Source organism: Anarhichas minor, unplaced genomic scaffold, assembly GCF_050575085.1.
Source record: "Anarhichas minor isolate MPS153535 unplaced genomic scaffold, ASM5057508v1 ptg000067l, whole genome shotgun sequence".
Lineage (NCBI taxonomy): Eukaryota > Metazoa > Chordata > Actinopteri > Perciformes > Anarhichadidae > Anarhichas > Anarhichas minor.
The window spans coordinates 3922637-3942500 of NW_027466513.1; the positions used below are offsets into that span (position 1 = coordinate 3922637).

General features: G+C 43.9%; 1 protein-coding gene and 1 long non-coding RNA gene across 16 annotated transcripts in view; one reads left to right on the plus strand and one right to left on the minus strand.

The window, feature by feature from the left end:
• Nucleotides 1–2378: 2378 nt before the first annotated feature.
• The window catches only part of ppip5k1a (diphosphoinositol pentakisphosphate kinase 1a), a 32669-nt gene continuing 15183 nt past the window's right edge, over nucleotides 2379–19864 (plus strand). For 6 of the 13 annotated variants that reach the window (XM_076078813.1, XM_076078809.1, XM_076078815.1 and 3 more), the window contains exons 1-25: nucleotides 2379–2466; nucleotides 5595–6043; nucleotides 7073–7268; nucleotides 7690–7780; nucleotides 7888–7973; nucleotides 8645–8799; nucleotides 9202–9303; nucleotides 9680–9841; nucleotides 9940–10061; nucleotides 10220–10321; nucleotides 11122–11208; nucleotides 11286–11361; nucleotides 11622–11731; nucleotides 13185–13270; nucleotides 13379–13504; nucleotides 13673–13794; nucleotides 14515–14697; nucleotides 15842–15983; nucleotides 16624–16847; nucleotides 17149–17276; nucleotides 17360–17474; nucleotides 17561–17668; nucleotides 18083–18211; nucleotides 18294–18425; nucleotides 19056–19149. In XM_076078813.1, the coding sequence (XP_075934928.1) occupies nucleotides 5900–6043; nucleotides 7073–7268; nucleotides 7690–7780; nucleotides 7888–7973; nucleotides 8645–8799; nucleotides 9202–9303; nucleotides 9680–9841; nucleotides 9940–10061; nucleotides 10220–10321; nucleotides 11122–11208; nucleotides 11286–11361; nucleotides 11622–11731; nucleotides 13185–13270; nucleotides 13379–13504; nucleotides 13673–13794; nucleotides 14515–14697; nucleotides 15842–15983; nucleotides 16624–16847; nucleotides 17149–17276; nucleotides 17360–17474; nucleotides 17561–17668; nucleotides 18083–18211; nucleotides 18294–18425; nucleotides 19056–19149 (3022 nt within the window). In that variant the 5' untranslated portion in view covers nucleotides 2379–2466; nucleotides 5595–5899. Of the gene's footprint in view, nucleotides 2514–5594; nucleotides 6107–7072; nucleotides 7269–7689; nucleotides 7781–7887; nucleotides 7974–8644; nucleotides 8800–9201; nucleotides 9304–9679; nucleotides 9842–9939; nucleotides 10062–10219; nucleotides 10322–11121; nucleotides 11209–11285; nucleotides 11362–11621; nucleotides 11732–13184; nucleotides 13271–13378; nucleotides 13505–13672; nucleotides 13795–14514; nucleotides 14698–15841; nucleotides 15984–16623; nucleotides 16848–17148; nucleotides 17277–17359; nucleotides 17475–17560; nucleotides 17669–18082; nucleotides 18212–18293; nucleotides 18426–19055; nucleotides 19150–19864 lie in introns of those variants that run through there. The other 7 variants (XM_076078814.1, XM_076078811.1, XM_076078817.1 and 4 more) reach the window with 4 other exon arrangements.
• LOC142934293 (uncharacterized) overlaps nucleotides 13103–19864 on the minus strand; it is a 16262-nt gene continuing 9500 nt past the window's right edge. For 2 of the 3 annotated variants that reach the window (XR_012947707.1, XR_012947709.1), the window contains exons 2-4: nucleotides 19053–19125; nucleotides 17095–18492; nucleotides 13103–16991 (exon numbers count right to left, since the gene is read on the minus strand). This is a non-coding gene — a long non-coding RNA (uncharacterized LOC142934293). Of the gene's footprint in view, nucleotides 16992–17077; nucleotides 18493–19052; nucleotides 19126–19864 lie in introns of those variants that run through there. The other variant, XR_012947708.1, reaches the window with a different exon arrangement.

Below are 19864 nucleotides of genomic sequence, written 5' to 3' on the forward strand. Positions count from 1 at the left end.
TCCCATGATATTGGAAAGAAGGCCGACATCTCTGCAGCCGATATCTCCAACTCTCTGTAACTCACACCAAAACCATCAACACCACAGACTGTTTGTAAGAAGTGGACGTAATCATTGTTACGTCTCTCATTGGTTTGTGGACTGCGGTCTTGAATCTCAGATTTCGCCATTTTGGCCGTCGCCATCTTGGTTTTTGCCACCAATGAACAGGAAGTGACCATATCTGGACCAAGAGGAGTGACGTAGAGACGCCGTATACGTCTCTGATAGAAACCTGTCAATCACCGTGTAGCCCCGCCCTAAAGCATACCCTGCTTTATGGTCTGTTTGACTCTAAATGGACCATAACTTACTAAATGAACATCATGCTGTATTGAAGAAGACTTGAAACTAGAGATTGAGACCATAAACTCATGTTTACAATGTTTACTGAGGTAATGAATCAAGAGAGAAGTAGAGTCATTTTCTCATAGACTTCTATACAACCAGAGGAGACGCCCCCTGGTGGACATTAGAGAGAATGCAGCTTTAAGGCTCTTTAGAACCGGAGGTTGCCGCCTGATCTACACTAATACATTTATTTTATTTTTGATTTGGGGTGAACTGTCCCTTTACGTAGTTGCAGCAGTCCCTTTAAACACGAACTGTGGTCAGGAATGTGTTGGTGAAGCATCTACTGGCAGTAACTGGTTGTGTTGCTGACACATTGCCTTCGTATGATGGTATTACTGGTGTTTCATCTCGTATCTCATCCACACACTTGGTCTGTGTTTCTGTGGAACGCTGTGATACTGTGCTCCCTGAAGAAGCTCTCACTTTAGAGATTGTTTTTCTTTAGAGATTGTTTTTCCTCCAGTGTGTGATCGTCATCGATGTGTGTTTACAGTGTTTCTGAATGAATCAGTTTAATCTCCGTGTTGGTTTGAAACCGCAGCCCCACTCCTGTCCACCTGAAGGCCTCACTGAAAATGCTTCTTTTTTTTTCTGCAGCACTCAAAGTACAGTGGCCTCCATAATCCTTAAATGGAAGAAGTTTGGGACGACCAGAACTCTTCCTAGACCTGGCCGTCCAGCCAAACTGAGCAATCGTGGAAGAAAAGCCTTGGTGAGAGAGGTAAAGAAGAACCCAAAGATCACTGTGGCTGAGCTCCAGAGATGCAGTAGGGAGATGGGAGAAAGTTCCACAAAGTCAACTATCACTGCAGCCCTCCACCAGTCGGGGCTTTATGGCAGAGTGGCCCGACGGAAGGCTCTCCTCAGTGCAAGACATATGAAAGCCCGCATAGAGTTTGCCAAAAAACACATGAAGGACTCCCAGACTATGAGAAATAAGATTCTCTGGTCTGATGAGACGAAGATTGAACTTTTTGGCGTTACTTCTAAGCGGTATGTGTGGAAAAAACCAGGCACTGCTCATCACCTGCCCAATACAATCCCAACATTGAAACATGGTGGTGGCAGCATCATGCTATGGGGGTGTTTTTCAGCTGCAGGGACAGGACGACTGGTTGCAATTTTGCAATTTAGCAATTTAGCAAATGGCTGCAATGAAACAGAGTGAAAAATTTAAAGGGGTCTGAATACTTTCCGTACCCACTGTATATGTATATATACACTGTCACACCCACTGTGACAGTTTATGAAATACTTTCAGGTTCGTCTTCCCGTAAGTCTTCGGCTGTCAGTGAGCTTTAGGACATTCTTGCTCGTAACATTCTTCTCACATACATGTCACCATGTAGTCTGTACTGACTGCAATGTCAACAAGTTCATATGCTTCATGTTGAGTTATTTGGAAGTTCCATTAGTGATGTCTGTGACGTGTAAATCACATTTAATTTCCTTTATTGTGTTGTTCATGAGTTTACATTTGGGCCACCAGAAATGTGCTAAATGCAAGTGCTTAAGAATATTAGTGTCTCTCCCTAAACTTAACAAAATGATCATCCAAACACATCAAACTGCATTTTGTGAGTGAGTAGATAAACTATGCTTTCAAACAAGAAACTTTACGTGTAAATGTATCATGAATTATATCACAATATGTAAGTCATTCAGAGTTCAATAACAACGCCATGCTTGTTTTTGCATGTAATGTTATGTCATGTAGTCTTTACTGACTGCAATGTCAACATTCATATACGTTCATATGCTTCGTGTTGAGTTATTTTGAAGTAAAATATATATATACTCCACTATGCTGCGGTAATCCTGTAAATGTCCACACTGCAGGACTAATAAAGGATTATTTTATTTTAATAAATACACACGCAAACTGACTTTGTTGGTCGTTCATTGGCTCATGTGTGTCAAACCTCCTGAAAGTTTTCCTCTTTTCCCATTGGTTGTTACAGACGTCCATCACCTGTGCGTCGACCAGGGAAAAAAATAAAAAATAAAATAGGTTTCACATGCAAACTGTCAAGCGAGCCGATGGCAGCGATACAAATCCTCCAGCTACTCTGTGTGAGTTCATCATTTGTAACGTTATGGAAACATCATCATCACAGTCGGTAACATTAAATAAGCGCACAGACATTTGGTACTTTACTTTAAAACGCGGACAAATGGCAGTGGTAGTAGTTAGCTAGCTGAATGCTAACATTAGCTAGCAGAATGCTAACGTTAGCTAACGGTAGCTAAATGTGTTTTACACTACTAAAAATGACCGAGAGCTAACGGCAGATAACAGTCCAGATCTGTTTATTATATATTATTATTATCACAATTAATTGTTTAAAATATTGTGGTTGACGTTTCAAAAATCTGGTCGTTTTCTAGCCTCTATTTGCTAATTTTTTGTGAATATGTTTTATTGATTTTCACAGGTTTTATCCCAATGAATGCAATTACAGACTGCAATTTAAAACCTCATTCCCGACCCTACCCACCCTACCAGCCACCCAGCTACCCACTGTAGGGTTACAGGCTACAGAACTTATACATGCAGGTGAACTCCGGTACATTCAGGTGACGGAGATAAAGACATGAGAAAATAAATAAGAGAGCGAGAGAGAGTACAATTAAGGAGAAAACCAAGAGAATAGTAGAGAATTACTAAGAAAAATCTGGAAAGTCACAAAATAATTAAATAAAAATAAAGATAGGGGATCCACATTAGTCTTGTAAGGAGTCGTAGAAGTCTAGATAAGATCTCCATAGTGTACTAAAGGTTTGGGAGGACCCTTTGAGTGGATATTGAAGAGGTCACCTGTTTGTGATGGACTTTTCTCACAATCACTTGACTTGATTGATGAAGAAAACGAATGAGCCGATTAATAATAAATGTCATCGTCGGTTGCAACCATACATAAATGTAAATATGTTTAATTTATAATTCACTTAAAGGCTTTGGTTTCCATCCTTGTAGGGATGGTTGAAACGCTGGACAGGTGTGAAGGTCTGGGGGTGAAAAACCAAATTCTTCTTCAAAACAGTCAAATGGGAAGACTCAGAGTATTGAAGTCATTGGTGTCAGCCGTTAACAACAGAAGAGAGGAGGTTGTGTGGATAACTGTGGCTCATCACTTTGCTATTTGAATTAATAATTTGGCCAGAAATTACCGCCCAGTGGCGCCCACACCCACTTCAGCCTACCAGTCTGGTTAGGTGACAACATGGCAACCAATAATATATTTAAAACTTTCCCTCCTTAAGTGTAATCCCTACTGTCTTTATAGAAACAAGTTGTGGCTCAGATTCAGGCTCCACTGTCCGTGAGGATAAAGGATGGCGGTGTCTGAGCCTGACTCACCTGGTTCAAGGTGGGGTAGAGACAGCAGAAATGTATTCAAAGGGCACGATCGAAGCAATCGATTAATCTAGGAAATAATCAGCAGTTTAATCGATAATGATCTGTTGGCAGATCGGTGAACTATTCTGCTGCTTCTCTTGAGTTTAAAACCAACAGGATTGTGTCAAACGTTTGAGACAAGATAAGATATTTCATACTGGTGCTACAGGGGTGACCTCACTGGTGAGCTATGGCCCCTCTGGTAGTTAAGCAGGTGTAATAGAAGAGATTAACTATTACGCTCAAGCTCTGAAACACTAATCCACTTAGGCATGGAAAGAGTTTATTTTAAATCAGTGAGAATACGTGTGTGTGTGTACCAGGCAACAGAGAAACATTTCTAATGTTTAGCAGCCACAGACCCCTGTTTTCTTATTTCCATTGCCTTAAATGGATGCGACCAACATCAAGGCACGATACTTTAGTATTAACTGTGTTCAAATGGAAAGATAACGTCTTCACGATACGTTTATTAAATACAAACTGTGACCGTCTTCTGCACGTCGTCTTTCACCCGCTGAGTGTCTCTTTTCCCAAGAACATTTATTAGGTGGAAGACAGCGGTGGGCTTAACCACTCGACCAACCACTTAACCGGCAGCGACGTACATATGTTCATAAGTCCGTCAGTGAATTATTTTCTCAATAAACCCACAATTTTCCAAAGTTCCTAAGTTGACATATTAAATAAGACAATTTGCTATTAGAGAAAACAGAAAACACAAACATTTGAATCTTCTCATATTTGTTTTTACTTAAAAAACTACTTGAACGAGTACTCTATTATCAGAATAGTTGCCGATGAATTTTCTGCTGACTGACTTCATGGACTTAACGCTCTAAGTGAACATGCTACATTCATGCTTAACTATTATTTGTGAATCCCAGGAAGGTTAGCTGAGTGCTTTAGGTCACAGGGACCTGCAACTAAACCTGTGGAGGGAACTTGGTCTTTTTTGCAGTCTAGTTTGTGTTTCCTCAGCTGGAGATCCCCATGGCTTTTGGACAGTAATGTGTTTGTTTATCTCATTTCGACCCCTTCTAGGCTGCTTATGCTAATAACTGTATTTTCCACTGACCCGTGAGTGATAAGACACCTTCAGATGGGTGTCTTATAGCGTGCCAGGGAGTAACGAGTACGCCGGTCCTCATGGTCTCCATGACTGGCTAATGTTTAGTGGTGATGGAGATGCAGATCAGAGACGACGCCCCTGCTGTCTGTGCAGCAGCAGACTGCAGCGTCGGCGTTAAATGTGTAACAGTAGAGCAAGTCCTGGAGGTAATTATTGCTCAAGCACACGGCCATTACTGCTCAAAAGTGACGGGATAATAAGTGGGATTCAAGGTGCCACACTTTGTATTTCTTTTTTTAGTTGGAAAACCAAAAGTCACCCACACAGCTGGGCATAACGAGACCTCCAGACTTATTTATCTAGACTTAATGGGTTTTATGAAGATGTTTTTGATGCTTAAATCTTTAGATATAAGAACAAATTATACATCCATCTATACATTTTACTGGCGTTTCTCACTCTTACACTCTTCAGTCTGAACTTATGTTCAGTTTGCTTTTGTCCCGCTTGGTTTTTTGTTCAGTTTATCCAAATAACGTCTGTTTGGAAATCAGCTGCAACATTTTCAGAGATTCTTTTACTCACTTATGTCAGCTGGGGAAATCCTACTTAGTCGTTCATTTTGTAGGCTTTGTGCAGTACATTCTGATACCGAGTATGAAGTACGTTGTACACACCACGAGGCCAAACCCTATTAATAATGTTGTGAATGTTTTGTTTCTCGTGTAGGACGTACAAATGGAGGACAGGACTGTCCCCAGATAATCGGTGCTGAAGACTCTTGAGAAACCCATATGAGATGTGAAGATTGAGTGACTTGAATAACGGTGTCATCACAGAGGACTGAACCATCGCCATCATTTCACACGTAACCTCTCTCCGCCTCACAAACGCACACCTTCGTCCACCCATCTCTGCTCTCCAGCCCAGGCAGAGCGGACCCGTCGCTGTCCCTCAGGCCTCGCACCCTCATATCGGCTGTGTTGGTGTACGATGGTGCGGTGGGACGCTGAGGGCCGCCGCGGGGGACTGTGATGTCAGAGCCCAACAGCCCGGGCGAGAGCCGGCGTGGCGCTCCCAGATTCTTCGTGGGCTGCGAGGACGATGAGAGCGAGGCCCTGGAAGACAGCATGAGGACAGAGATGGACCTGTATGAGGACGACGAAGACACGGACTCGGTGAGACGTCAAACTACACTACCTCTCTACTTAAAAATGTTCAGAGCGAGCTTCAGATAATCAGTGAGTAATAGATAATCAGATGCCCTTAAGTTACCAGGTCAGAGATCTTTTTTGTGCCGAGATCTAGAAATAGATCCGTGTGGTTTTGCCTGCGGCCATTCACTGCCAGCGCTCTTCGAGCCTGCTAGTTAACGTTAACATTGGATGCTCTGGTGAATGAGTCCGCTGGATAGCAGACGAGAAAGTCTCGGGCCAGACTTCTGTCACGGTTTAACCCTCTGAACCTCCCGTCACATTTTACTCTCTATGGCCTTGCTTTTCACTGCAATATAAACTTTACGTGCTATAAATATTAAGCTATTCACATTATTACATCCTCTCCTCTCTGTGTTCAGCAGCCTGAAGTTCAGTCAAAGTTTCACAGATTTTTTTGTCACGTGACTGTTGGTCTCAGATGAATCAATCATGGCTTCACAGTTGCTCTGAGGAGCTCAGAATTTAATATTTTTTACAGGATCTGGTTAAAGGAAACTGTTTATTTGGGGCAAAAAGTTAAATGACACACGTAGAATAAAATGTTTTTGATGAAATGTCACCATTTTTATCTTAGTTTCGGCTGCGTTTTCTGACGGAAGCGTTCGTCACACACGATGTGTTTAAGGACCTTCGGAAAGATGACAATTATCACCGTTGTTACAGCTTCTGGCTGTGATACACAGTGTAGTGTTGGTGATTGTTTAAAGAAAACGTGCTTTTCCATCCTGCCGGTTCAGAGAGTTAAGGACGATGGTTGGGGCTTTAATTTAATTTGACTCTCTCTGTCTTAGAAGAGGAGACACTACAGACATCTATTACTGTCAGTCCTTCAGTGTGAGGTTTTATGGGAGATTTAAGGGACAAAGCTGCCGCTTTCTCTCTTGCTTCCTCGGACAGATTGTTGAATTGTTGTCCTCTCGCTCTCGCTCTCGCTCTCTCTCTCTCTCTCTCGCTCTCTCTCTCTCTCTCTCGCGCTCTCCCTTCGTTCAGCCCCCGGAGCGACAGATCGTGGTGGGGATCTGCTGCATGATGAAGAAGTCCAAGTCCAAGCCGATGACCCAGATCCTGGAGAGGCTGTGCAAGTTTGAGTTCATCACCGTGGTCATCTTCCCAGAGGACGCCATCCTCAACGAGCCCGTGGACAAATGGCCTCTGTGTGACTGCCTCATCTCCTTCCACTCCAAGGGTACAACACACACACATCACACACGTCTTCATTTATTACACGTGAACCATGTTTGATGTGTTTTAGACAAAGGTGACATCTATGTCCGAAGGCATCATGTTTTCGTTTGTCTGTCGGCCTCATTCCTGTCATGAAAATATAACCGTGTGGCAGGTTGTTTTTGTGTTGTTGTTTTTTGCCGTGACTGGGCGACACTGCTGTCTGTATAGCACATGTATGTATGCTGTCTGTCTTGTAATACAATGTCAGCATTATGTTGAGTCCAACAGAGTCATTCTGTCTCTCGACGTGAGTCTAGTCCACAGCATGTCAAGTGTTTGTGTCTCAGCAGCCGTAACTCTGAACTCCTCTTCCCCACTTTATTAACATCATGTTGTCCATGAGCTTTATTTATTGATTCATCTCTCTGCATGTCCACCAGGCTTCCCGCTGGATAAGGCCGTGAGCTATGCCAAGCTGAGAAACCCTCTGCTCCTCAATGACCTGAACATGCAGTACTACATACAGGACAGGTACTGAGATGTACTCTTTAGCTCTACGTTTACAATATTGGTTAAGATTGAGAATATACAAACAACCATAGTGTATTCCTGTGTTATTTGATGTATTTGTTTAACAGGAGAGAGGTGTATCGCATCCTGCAGGAGGAAGGGATTGATTTACCGCGCTACGCTGTGCTGAATCGCGACCCAGACAACCCAGACGGTCAGTCTGCCGCCTCATTAATGCTATTCCATAAGTCATTTATTCAGTTAACATCACATGGGAAAACGCAGTAGATGGCTGACTATATTCCTCAACAAAAAGTTCCTCAGAAAAACAGCTCCAGTCCAGGCAGCATCCTGAGGCCGTTATCCTAAATATAGTATCAAACATGACGCCGTCGCAAGTGTTCCAAACTTAAAGGGATGGTTTGGATTTTTGGAAGTGTGGTAGTATGAGGTAGTTTTCCATATTCAGTGTATTACCTACTGAAGATGGCAGTTGGCGCACCAGCCCAGTTTGGAGAAACAGACGGGACTACCATCATAGGAGCTAGGCTTTGTACGTCCGGTTTCCTTTGTGTGGAAGTCAATGGGTTTTATTAATGGGTTTTGGTTCGATGTCTGAAATAAGGTCTGTGTTTAACTTTCCGTTAAAGTGTAAGCAGACATGTCATAGAATATTTCCACCTCTTTACCTTTCTGTCAGACAGATACCAGACTGCATTCACAAAACCGGTCATTTTATCTCATAGAACAGAGAGTTGCTGGTCTCCCACTGCCTTTATTTGTGTTATTCTGTTAGATTCAAACACTCCTCTGTGTACATTTAAAGGGATAATAAGAAAAGGGGGCTTCCTGGCTCACAGAAGCATTTTCTCTGTGTTACTCTAGAGTGTAACCTGGTGGAAGGAGAGGACCACGTGGAGGTGAACGGAGAGGTGTTCCAGAAACCTTTCGTTGAGAAGCCCGTCTGCGCTGAGGACCACAACGTCTACATCTACTACCCCACCTCTGCTGGTGGAGGCAGCCAGCGGCTCTTCAGAAAGGTCCTTGTTTAGAGTCGACAGATCCCACACTACATCCTAAAACCTGTCCCGTGTACATCAGACTACAACAACCACTCTATTAATACTTCACTGTTAATGACCGGCCACTATTCTGTATCGTATACAGAAGGCAGATTGTTTAAAGAACCTTCTTTTCACTGCTGTCGTGGGTTTTTGGGGTTCAGAGGATTAATGCAGTAACCTGCACCACTTGATAGCTTGTCCTGTAATGGTCCACGAGTCTGTTGCTCTGCCAGAGAAAGCACGTTATCATAAATCAGACACACTGTTGTCAAACACGGAGCCTCAGCCTTTATTTCAGATGGTGATGGACCTTAAAGAGAATAATAGGAATGCACCGTTGCACTGGATGGTTTTTCACTCGCTGTGTGATTCGTGTAGATCGGCAGCCGGAGCAGCGTGTACTCACCGGAGACCACCGTGAGGAAGACGGGCTCTTACATCTATGAAGAGTTCATGCCCACAGACGGCACGGATGTCAAGGTAGAGTATGGACTCTATATATGTAGTAAAATAAATAAATATGTGTGTGTGTGTATATATATATATATATATATATATACTCAAATGTAGATTTTTAAGACAAAGGTTTCTGAAGCATTTAAACACCTCAGACGTGTTTAAAGTGCTAAAAAAGATTGTCGGTCTGAACAACGTGCAGTATAAACTAAGCTCAAGTGTCATCGTTAAAAGGATTTTGTGTAAATAAAACTTTGCAACGGTGATACGGAACAGGAAAAAAGCACTTCACAGCTCTATTATTTAAATTAACAAGAATAGTGTAAGTCAGTTAAACCTAGAATCAACGTTTGCATTGAGAGTGATTGAGGATGTCTGGTGGTGTGTCATGTGACCTCAGGTCTACACTGTGGGGCCCGACTACGCTCACGCTGAGGCTCGGAAGTCCCCGGCTCTGGACGGGAAGGTGGAGCGAGACAGCGAGGGGAAGGAGGTCCGCTACCCGGTCATGCTCTCTGCCATGGAGAAGCTGGTGGCCCGTAAGGTCTGCCTAGCGTTCAAGGTGAGGAGGAGGAGGAGGAGGAGGCATCGCTTTGTCCCGCTGCTCTCTTTCCCTTCGTTGTGGAGCATCGTTGCTGAATTTGTTTCCTCTCGCTGCAGCAAACTGTGTGTGGCTTCGACCTCCTCCGAGCTAATGGACACTCGTATGTGTGTGACGTCAACGGTTTCAGTTTCGTGAAGAACTCGATGAAGTACTACGACGACTGTGCCAAGATCCTCGGGTACCACGTTTACTTGTTTTTTTTGTCATTCCTGGTCCACTGGAACATTTTCTCCTGAGATTTCGATTTGATTTGAATTCGATTGATTAGAAACCTTTGAACTCATTGAGCTTGCTTTGTTTCATTCCTCGTTGGATTTCTCTTCATCGGCTCCTCAGGAACATCGTGATGCGTGAGCTGGCTCCTCAGTTTCAGATTCCTTGGTCCATCCCGACGGAGGCGGAGGACATCCCCATTGTTCCCACTACTTCAGGGACCATGTGAGTCAGAACCGTTTACTGATGTTCAGTTGGCTTCAAATCAATGTGGGTGGTCCCTTAAAGGGATAGTGTGGCTTGTTTGAAGTGGGGTTGTTTGAGGTACTTATCCATCAATGGGAGCAAAGCAATGTTCTGCTGTGGACTAAAAACACCTTTCAGACGGGGAACAAGCGGGTATCTACGCTCTCTCCAAAGCCACAAGACTCCGTTGACAAAAACAGAAATCTTTACCTCCCAGATCTCAGAGGTTGCTGGTCCACTTGCTGCATTGATCGGTTAGCTTGTTGGTGTAATTTCAGGAATTCTAATCACAGACGTATAAAAGAAGTGGACGTAGTCATCGTGACTTCGCCAGTTGATTTGTGAACGGATGTTTTGAAGCCTCGAGTTCGGTGATTTCACCGTCGCCATCTTGGCTTTTTTGCATCCGATGAACAGAAGTTACCATATTTGGAATGTAGAGACGCCGTATACGTCTCTGGTAGAGACCTGTCAATCACAGTAGCCCCGCCTTAAAGCATCCCCTGCTTTATGGTCTGTTTGACTCTAAATGGACCATAATGTACTAAATGAACATCATGCTGTATTGAAGAAGACTTGAAACTAGAGACTGAGACCATAAACTCATGTTTACAATGTTTACTGAGGTAATAAATCAAGAGAGAAGTAGAGTCATTTTCTCATAGACTTCAGTTATTCATATACCATCAGAGCCTAATCAAGCCTAATCTTTACATTAAAATAGTTGTTTGCTGCTGTATTAATAATAACATTAGCTAACTTTCTCTTGCACTCTTCAGGATGGAGCTACGATGCGTCATCGCTGTCATCCGACACGGAGACAGAACGCCGAAACAGAAGATGAAGATGGAAGTCCGCAACCCCTTGTAGGTTATCTCTGCTTTTACTGGCTGGCTGTAAAAAAACGTTTGATTAATCTGAAGTTTGTCTTCCATCAATCCAGGTTCTTTGATCTATTTGACAAATATGGAGGATACAAAACTGGGAAATTAAAGCTGAAGAAGCCCAAACAACTGCAGGTAACAATTAGTCAGACAGTCTCTGTCTCTCTCGCTCTCTGTCTCTCTCGCTCTCTGTCTCTCTCTCTCTGTGTGTGTGTGTGTGTGTGTGTGTGTGTGTGTGTGTGTGTGTGTGTGTGTGTGTGTGTGTGTGTGTGTGTGTGTGTGTGTGTGTGTGTGTGTGTGTGTGTGTGTGTGTGTGTGTGTGTGTGTGTGTGTGTGTGTGTGTGTGTGTGTGTGTGTGTGAGATCTCTGACAGCTTGTTCCTCTGAACTCAACAGGAGGTGCTGGACATCACGCGTCAGTTGTTGGCAGAACTAGGACAGCACAACGACTGTGAGATAGAAGAGAAGAAGTCCAAACTGGAGCAGCTGAAGACTGTTCTGGAAATGTGAGTGAAGTGACCTGGGTCTCTTTATTAACCAGTAGTCGCCCCGTCTCATATTCATTGAAGTCATGTCTAGGTCATTACGTTGTTTTAAAACCATGATAGACTGCAAAAAGGAAATTACATTTGTTTACATCCATACTGGTTTTATAGTGAAACTGTGCAAGAACTCCGATGTTTGGTAAGTATCCTGTAACATTATAAGGTGATCTGGTATTAGTTTGGGTACATGCATTGCCTCACTGTCTGGAGCTCGTCTTCTTGTAGATTTTGGACAGAGTGTCCTGAGTTTGTCTTTGGGTTCGTCCCGTGCTTGGGACAAATTCGTTTTTGAAAGGTCACCATCTGCCAAACACGACTCCAAGAGCCTTTGATGTTGATTCGGCTGCAGTGTGTCGCCTGTAAACAGCCTCCTACGAACAAGAAACATGAAGCCAATTGACTTTTATACGCCCAGATGGTAATGGCACGACTTCACTCGTGTATTTTTTAAAACACTAGGTTCAGGTCAACTTTATCGGAAACTAGGTTTGCAGCAACGATTCACAAACGCATCAATTATAGAAACAAAACATCAGAATACAGATCAGACGATACAGGACGAGGCAGAATGGTTCATAAAGTATAGAAACATCAGCTGATCTCCAGTCCAGTGTTCATTTGATGAAGTTCAGACCACTGGCTCTGGATGAGGCGCGTAGGGAGAGGACGGCCCTGCCGTGTGAGATTTTGAAGAGAACCCTTTGGTGGACACGGACCCTCAATCTCTCCGTCCTTCCAGTGTTGCAGTCAAGACCACATTGAGTTCCACACAGACTAAAATGTGGAATATTCAAACCTCTGACTCACTTTACAAATTGATCTGAAAGATCCACATTCCCATAAACACCCCTACAGAAAACGAATGAAGATTCATTCATTCATTCACTCTTTCATTGCCATATATTCTGTATGTGTGTGAATTTGTCCTTTGTTGTCTCTGATAAATCACAGTAATAACGTTAACAAATGCATCAGACGATGCCCAGGCAGTTTAGTGCTGATCGTTGTTGATCGATGTGTATATATATTTATATATCCAAAGTCCTCTTTGTGTGAGACTGAGAGTGAACACGCCTTCAATTCTGAGACGGGACGAAGACGCTCAAAAAGTGTTCTTGAGTCCCCGGTACCGGAACTCCCTGAAACACCGGAAAAGCCAGAAGCTAAAATATTTATTCATTTACCGCTTCACAGTCATTGTATTTTAATAAGGGATTACTTGCATGTAACTGCACATCCTGGTCCCGTTGCTCCACTAGTAAACACCACATCGTCAGTCGTCTAATCCTCAGTAGAAACGGCCCCCATTTTGTTATCAGAGTTTAAAAGAAGGAGGCTTACAATCATGTTTATCCATAAACAGCTTTATCTTTTTATTGACTCCAGATTTGCTTTATTTTCTTGCCAATAAAAGGTACGGCCATTTCTCTGGGATCAACAGAAAAGTGCAACTAACTTACCTGCCCCATGGGCAGCCCAAAACCTCAAGTGAGGAGGAAGGTAGGAAGATATTAAGGCCTTTTCTTAATCTCTTACTATAAAGTAGTATGTTTTCAAGTTGGAGCTGGCCAACTGAAGTTACCGTTTGTATTGTGTGTGTGTGTTCAGACACGCGTAAGGAGGGTCCATCTCTGCTGCTGGTGCTGAAGTGGGGAGGAGAGCTGACGCCTGCTGGCAGAGTTCAGGCGGAGGAGCTGGGGAGAGCCTTCCGCTGCATGTACCCCGGAGGTCAAGGTGAGACACACACACACACGAGGTGTAACGGTGTCGGACTGAAAAAACGATTCCACGGTGGTGACATCTTATAACAAACTGTTGCTTGTTGCACACAAAAATGCAGCCGGTTTTTGAGTAACTGTGTAAACCAGCAGGGTCCTCGTCTGTTTCCACTGATCTTTGTAGGAGACTACGCTGGATTTCCAGGCTGCGGCTTGCTCCGGTTACACAGCACCTACAGACACGACCTGAAGATCTACGCGTCCGACGAAGGCAGAGTGCAGATGACGGCCGCGGCTTTCGCAAAGGTAGGCGGCTATTCTAAGAGCTCCGTGCCAGAGAGAGACGTTTCTGTTCTGCTGCTGTGTTTCATCGGTACGAACGAAAAGGATTCAACATCTGTTCAGTTGTTCTTTGACGTTTGTTACAAGCAGCTACATATTTTAAACACAGTTACAGGACGTTAATATTTATGTTTACAGAAATGTCCATTGATGGAAAAATAAACCAGCTGGAGTCATCGTCTCAGTTAAATAGAGGGAAAACAGCACCACCTGCAGACTCTCACATGACATTAAAAAAATAATAATATTTTACAAAAGCACGCCCATCCAGACGATAAATACTAGGTGCTGGACAGAAGAACGTGTAAAACATACTAGATTAAATATAATTAATAGACTCCGGTGACATTCAAAGCTCTTCTTCAGAAAAGGAAAGCGACCGTCTACGAGCTCGTTATGTTTTCCTTTCACAGATTAGCGGCTTCGTTAGATGAGAGAGGACCGCTGAGTGATGTCCACTACTGTGAGATGAAACTAAAATGTGTTTATGTAGCGTAGAAATGACTCAATGTCAACAAGATCAGTCATGTCACAAAAACATCAAGCTGTTAGGTTTCCTTTAGTCCCAGTACAACAGCTCATGCTAGCTGTCATCTGTGTGATAGCCACACTGATGAGTTGCATGCTGGCACAAACGAATCACAGATTTCACACTTCATTGTGTGTGTGTGTGTGTGTGTGTAGGGTCTGCTGGCTCTGGAGGGCGAGCTGACACCCATCCTGGTGCAGATGGTGAAGAGCGCCAACATGAACGGGCTGCTGGACAACGACAGCGACTCGCTGAGCAGCTGCCAGCACCGCGTCAAGGCCCGACTCCATGAGATCCTGCAGAAGGACCGGGACTTCACCGACGAGGACTTCGACAGGGTGAGTAGAGGACTCAACTTTAGTCTGCTCTGTGAGGCCCCGAGGAGGGTAGCGGGGGGAAATAAAAAATCACTTGCACAGTTTAGACAATACACAAACATGACGGAGATAAATAATATCACAGAGCACGAAGAGGCAGAAAACCCCACTGGGCTTACCTAAATAATGTTACACTTTCACAAATCTATAGAGAGCACAACATCTGTATACATAAGATATGACAAAGATAAAGGATATATAATAACAATACATACCTGTGTTAGCTCCTAACCAATAGTAATGCTACATGACTGAAACAACGGGGAAAGCAACTACAAAACAGCAATTAAATGATTTTTTTAAGCGTCTTTTGTTAAAAATCTGTACACTTGTGTGCACCTCCTGTACAGCCGGTGGTTTTTACACAGGAAGCACATGTGTTGGTTCATGATGAGCCAAGAGTCTGCTGCAGGAGTTTGAATCGGCTACAAATACAATAACTAAGAGATCGGTCCGTAGTTCACGGGGAGGCGTGGGTTGAGATTAGCTTTTTTTAACAAGAGGTTAAAAAGACACGAGACGGCTGCCACGGATTCTTCAGCTTGTCGGTGTTGAACCGGATCACATTGGCCTGGTAGCTGATTAAAAACTTGTTGTTTTTGGTTTAAAGTCCCTTTTTGTAAATGCGCCATGGAGGCACTCCCCCCGTAACTCCACAAGTTAAGCTGCTGAAAGTATTCTAAATATAGCGTTCTCATAAACTGATATAGATTCTATGAGGTGTCTAAAATACGTCCACAGCAGAACAGTTCTCCCGTCTGTTTCTATAAACTCATCGACTGTGGGCAGATACAGAACCTACAAATTCAAGTGTATTGTTTTGTAGTTTCCCACAGTAATAGTTAGACTGATATGATGTAGAGACAGCAGGTTCCTATCTCCTTTGATCACTGAGCAGAAAGGATTGGCTCTCTTGAGCTAACTGTTTGCACATTAATGATATTTCTTCATGTGGCTCTGTTGAATCCAATGACAAAGGTTCAGCAGCCTTTTGAGCTCTTTGTAAAGTGAAAGCCGTCAGTATTCATTTTATTTAAACATGGCTTTTTATTAAACAACTTTTTGTGCTTCTTCTTCTTCTTCTTTTTGTGTCCGTGTGTGACAGCTGGCCCCAACCTGCAGTGCCTCTTTGGTGAATTCAATGAAGATAGTCCAGAACCCGGTGGCCACATGTGACCAGGTCTACGCCCTCATTCAGAGCCTCACCTCCCAGATCCGCACAAGGATGGAGGACCCCACGTCAGCCGGTGAGCGATGGCGTTTGGATAACTGCCTGGTGGTATACAGCCCATATTATATAGACATGTTTTGGTTTCATGTGCACAGGTTTGTGTCTACTTAAATATATGCAAATGTATTTGTGGCCTCAAAGCTTTGAAAAGAGACATTTTCTTTGCAGAATCAATATCATGATCCTCTACAATACTTGAACACGCTTTGTTTCTCAGTACTACGTGCTCGGCTGGGCAATTCATCAAATTAGATTTTCACAACTACGATTTTGGCTTCTAGCGATTATGAAAACAAGATATTCATGATAAATCAATTATAGCGACGCTTCCCCTTTTGTCTCGAGTTATAAATCCATCAGTGAACTATGTGTGACATCGCACACGCCACACGCAAATTTACAAAAATTCAGAGGTGCGCTTGCTGAGCCTACTCGCCCGTGATCACATTATTTTCTGGTGCTCGCGCCGGCTTCACTACGGTGAGTATAAACTAAGCTTTGGTGCTCAACGGGCCCTGCTCTCGGCACAACTGTCAACCGGCTGGACGTCGGTCAGTGCGTCAGGGGTCTGCAGCGATGTCGCCATGTTCAATAAATGGATGATGTTTACAAAGTCGATGATTAATCGTGTTAAACGATCTCGTCTCTCTCACCAGACCTGCAGCTGTACCACAGCGAGACTCTGGAGCTGATGCTGCAGCGCTGGTCCAAACTGGAGAGAGACTTTCGCATGAAGAACGGCCGCTACGACATCAGCAAAATACCGGACATCTACGACTGCGTGAAGTACGACGTCATCCACAACGCCACTCTGGGCCTGGAGGACACGCTGGAGCTGTTCAGACTGTCTCGAGCTGTGGCAGACATCGTCATCCCACAGGTGAGGAGGTGGGAGAGGAGGAGGAGGAGGAGGAGGAGGAAGAAGAAGAAGAAGAAGAAGGGGGGAGGGGGGGGGAGGAGGGGGCGGAGGAGGCGGAGGCGAGGAAGTTCAGGTAGTGATGAGACGGTTGTTACATCTGGTCGACTGCAAAGAAACATTTTTAAGGATAGTTTCCGTCTTTTGTTTCAATATTCAAGATATATAGAGAAGGAAAGCACAGTGGCTAGATATTTATAGATACACTTACTTTAATTCTTTAAAGATTTGTTTTAATTAATATATTTTTCTTCTTTGTTTCAAGGAATATGGCATTAATAGAGTGGAGAAACTGGACATAGCATATGCCCACTGCCTCCCACTGGTGAGAAAGATCCAGCTGGACCTGCAGAGGACCCACGAGGACGAGTCCGTCAACAAACTGCACCCGCTGTGAGTATATTGAAAGGCCGTTGTGATGGGAAGACATGATGCAAAGTGTTTGGACTGACTGAATGTGTCTTCTTCTTCTTCAGGTACTCTCGAGGTGTGATGTCTCCGGGGCGCCACGTCAGGACACGGTTATATTTCACCAGTGAGAGTCACGTCCACTCCCTGCTCAGCATTTTCCGCTACGGAGGCTTGCTCGACGTAAGCGGTCGAACATCAGTCCCACAGAACTGTAGATGTTTCCTCAGATGGGGGTAGAAGTTATTTTTTGAATGTGTTTGCGACAGGAGGAGAAGGACCAGCAGTGGAAGCGTGCCATGGATTACCTCAATGCTGTCTCTGAACTCAACTACATGACTCAGATTGTCATCATGCTGTACGAGGACAACAATAAGGTAGCGTGTTTGTTTGTTTGTTGATGCTTCACATGGCCTCCATGACACTGTCTCATCCTGGTACCTCTCGTCTGTGTGTTTACATTTGTACATGTTTTTTTTCAATAGATTTTAAAGTATAAACTTGTAAAAGAGGCACCGTGCAAGTCCGTTAACGTTAGCTATGTAGCCCCGAGCTATCTGTAGACAAGCCGGCCACTGGGATGTACTCTGAGCAGCACGCACTGGAATGAATTACAATATAATAAGTAAAACCAATCATCGTTTTATATTAGATTTAGCAGTTTAGCATCCAACAAAAAGCAGTAGTGCTGAGTAGCGTACATGTGTATATAAACAAACTTGTGCAGCAGGAGATTAGAAATAGTATTGGAACATTTAACATCTGTAACATCTCCGTTGTTCCCCCTAAAGGACATCTCCTCCGAGGAGCGCTTCCACGTAGAGCTTCACTTCAGCCCCGGAGTCAAAGGCGTCGAGGAGGAGGAGAACGCACCCACCGGCTTCGGCTTCAGGCCGGCTTCTGCAGAGGTAGCGCGGCAGGTAGAATCCCATCCCAGTGTTTTCCACCGTGTTGTTGTCCCGCAGATTGCAGCATACGTATTCTTTCTCTCTGCTCGGACAGAAGCAGACCGACCCCGGCAGCCTGGAGGACCTCTCGCGAGATGAGACCGACCGCGCCTTGCCGCTGTCTGAGCCAATCACCATTCAGAGGAAGTCCCCACTCATACGCAATCAAAAGACCGGATCCATGGAGGTAGGAAGAAGCAGACGAATACACCTAGTCATAGGAAGAAGCAGAGCCACTGCACCAGACTCTAGGCCTGAGCCAGTAGTTCAGTTCAGGTCATTGACGACATTGACATCAAGATTTGAATGCTGCGCAGCTTCTTCTTCATTCTGTTTAAACCAGACAGCAACCTCCTCGCCACATGCACCTGTATTAAAGTCTAGAAGCAATTTAAATGATGGTAAAACCATCTCGTTACCAAAATCATTTTCTTTTATTGTGGACTTGAAGAGTTTTGTTCATGAAAACACTACAAAGCATCAAATCAAGTATGTTAAGCTGTTTGTTTATTTACTTTTATAATCAGAATATTTTATAGACCCAGTTCTTCTTCTGTGGTTTTGGCCTCTCCCCTAGTCTGAGGGCATATTTTATTCTGCCAGCTAGTAGAGGTGTGTGTGTGTGTGTGTGTGTGTGTGTGTGTGTGTGTGTGTGTGTGTGTGTGTGTGTGTGTGTGTGTGTGTGTGTGTGTGTGTGTGTGTGTGTGTGTGTGTGTGTGTGTGTGTGTGTGTGTGTGTGTGTGTGTGTGTGTGTGTGTGTGTGTGTGTGTGTGTGTGTGTGTGTGTGTGTGTGTGTGTGTGTGTGTGTGTTCACCAGGTTCTGTCGGAGATATCGTCCTCGAAAGTCGGCAGTTATCGCCTCTTCTCGTTGTGCTCACGTCAATCCCCTGAGATGAAACAGAGTGGATTAGGTACGTGTCAGAATGCACCGTTTCCTCTGCAACTGTGTGTATATAGACTTCATCACTGCCACTGTATTGCAAGAACAGCAGCTTTGGTCCAACATTACTTCCTGTCAGCTATCAAGGAATATACAAAAGAAGGACGGGTCACTACGTCATTGTGACAGCGGTCCAACTTTGCATTGGCTGCCGGACTTGGCAAGGCGTTTTTTCTGCTCTGACTTGAATTTTTTTCAACTTGAGACATTCAAGGCGCTGAGCAAGGTAAAAACCACAAAATAAAACTCGTCAGTCTCAATGAAAACAATCACAAGAAGCCCCCGGCTGCTAGAACAGGCTCTGTTTGATGAGTGCCGTATACATTCGCCTGTTTTTGAAGAAAACTGGTCTCCAGATAAAAGGTACTGACTGATGACACTAATACATGTCATACCTGTTTTGGGATCTAAATCAAAAAACATTTTCCATTTGACAAAATTCCAGTTTTGTAACTGTGGGTCCAGTTTCCAGGACTGAGATTACCATCCTTCTGTAATAACTTACTTATTTATGGAGCATCTCCATTTGAATTTAGTTTTGATATCAACGCGCTGGTTTGTCTTTGTCAAGCAGATGAGCCCAGAAATCAACTGTGAAATTGTTTTGCACTCATGTGGACTAAATGCGATGTAAATCATCAGATATGTGTCCCAGTGGCGTGTTCAGGTACTCAACTGAGGCGTTG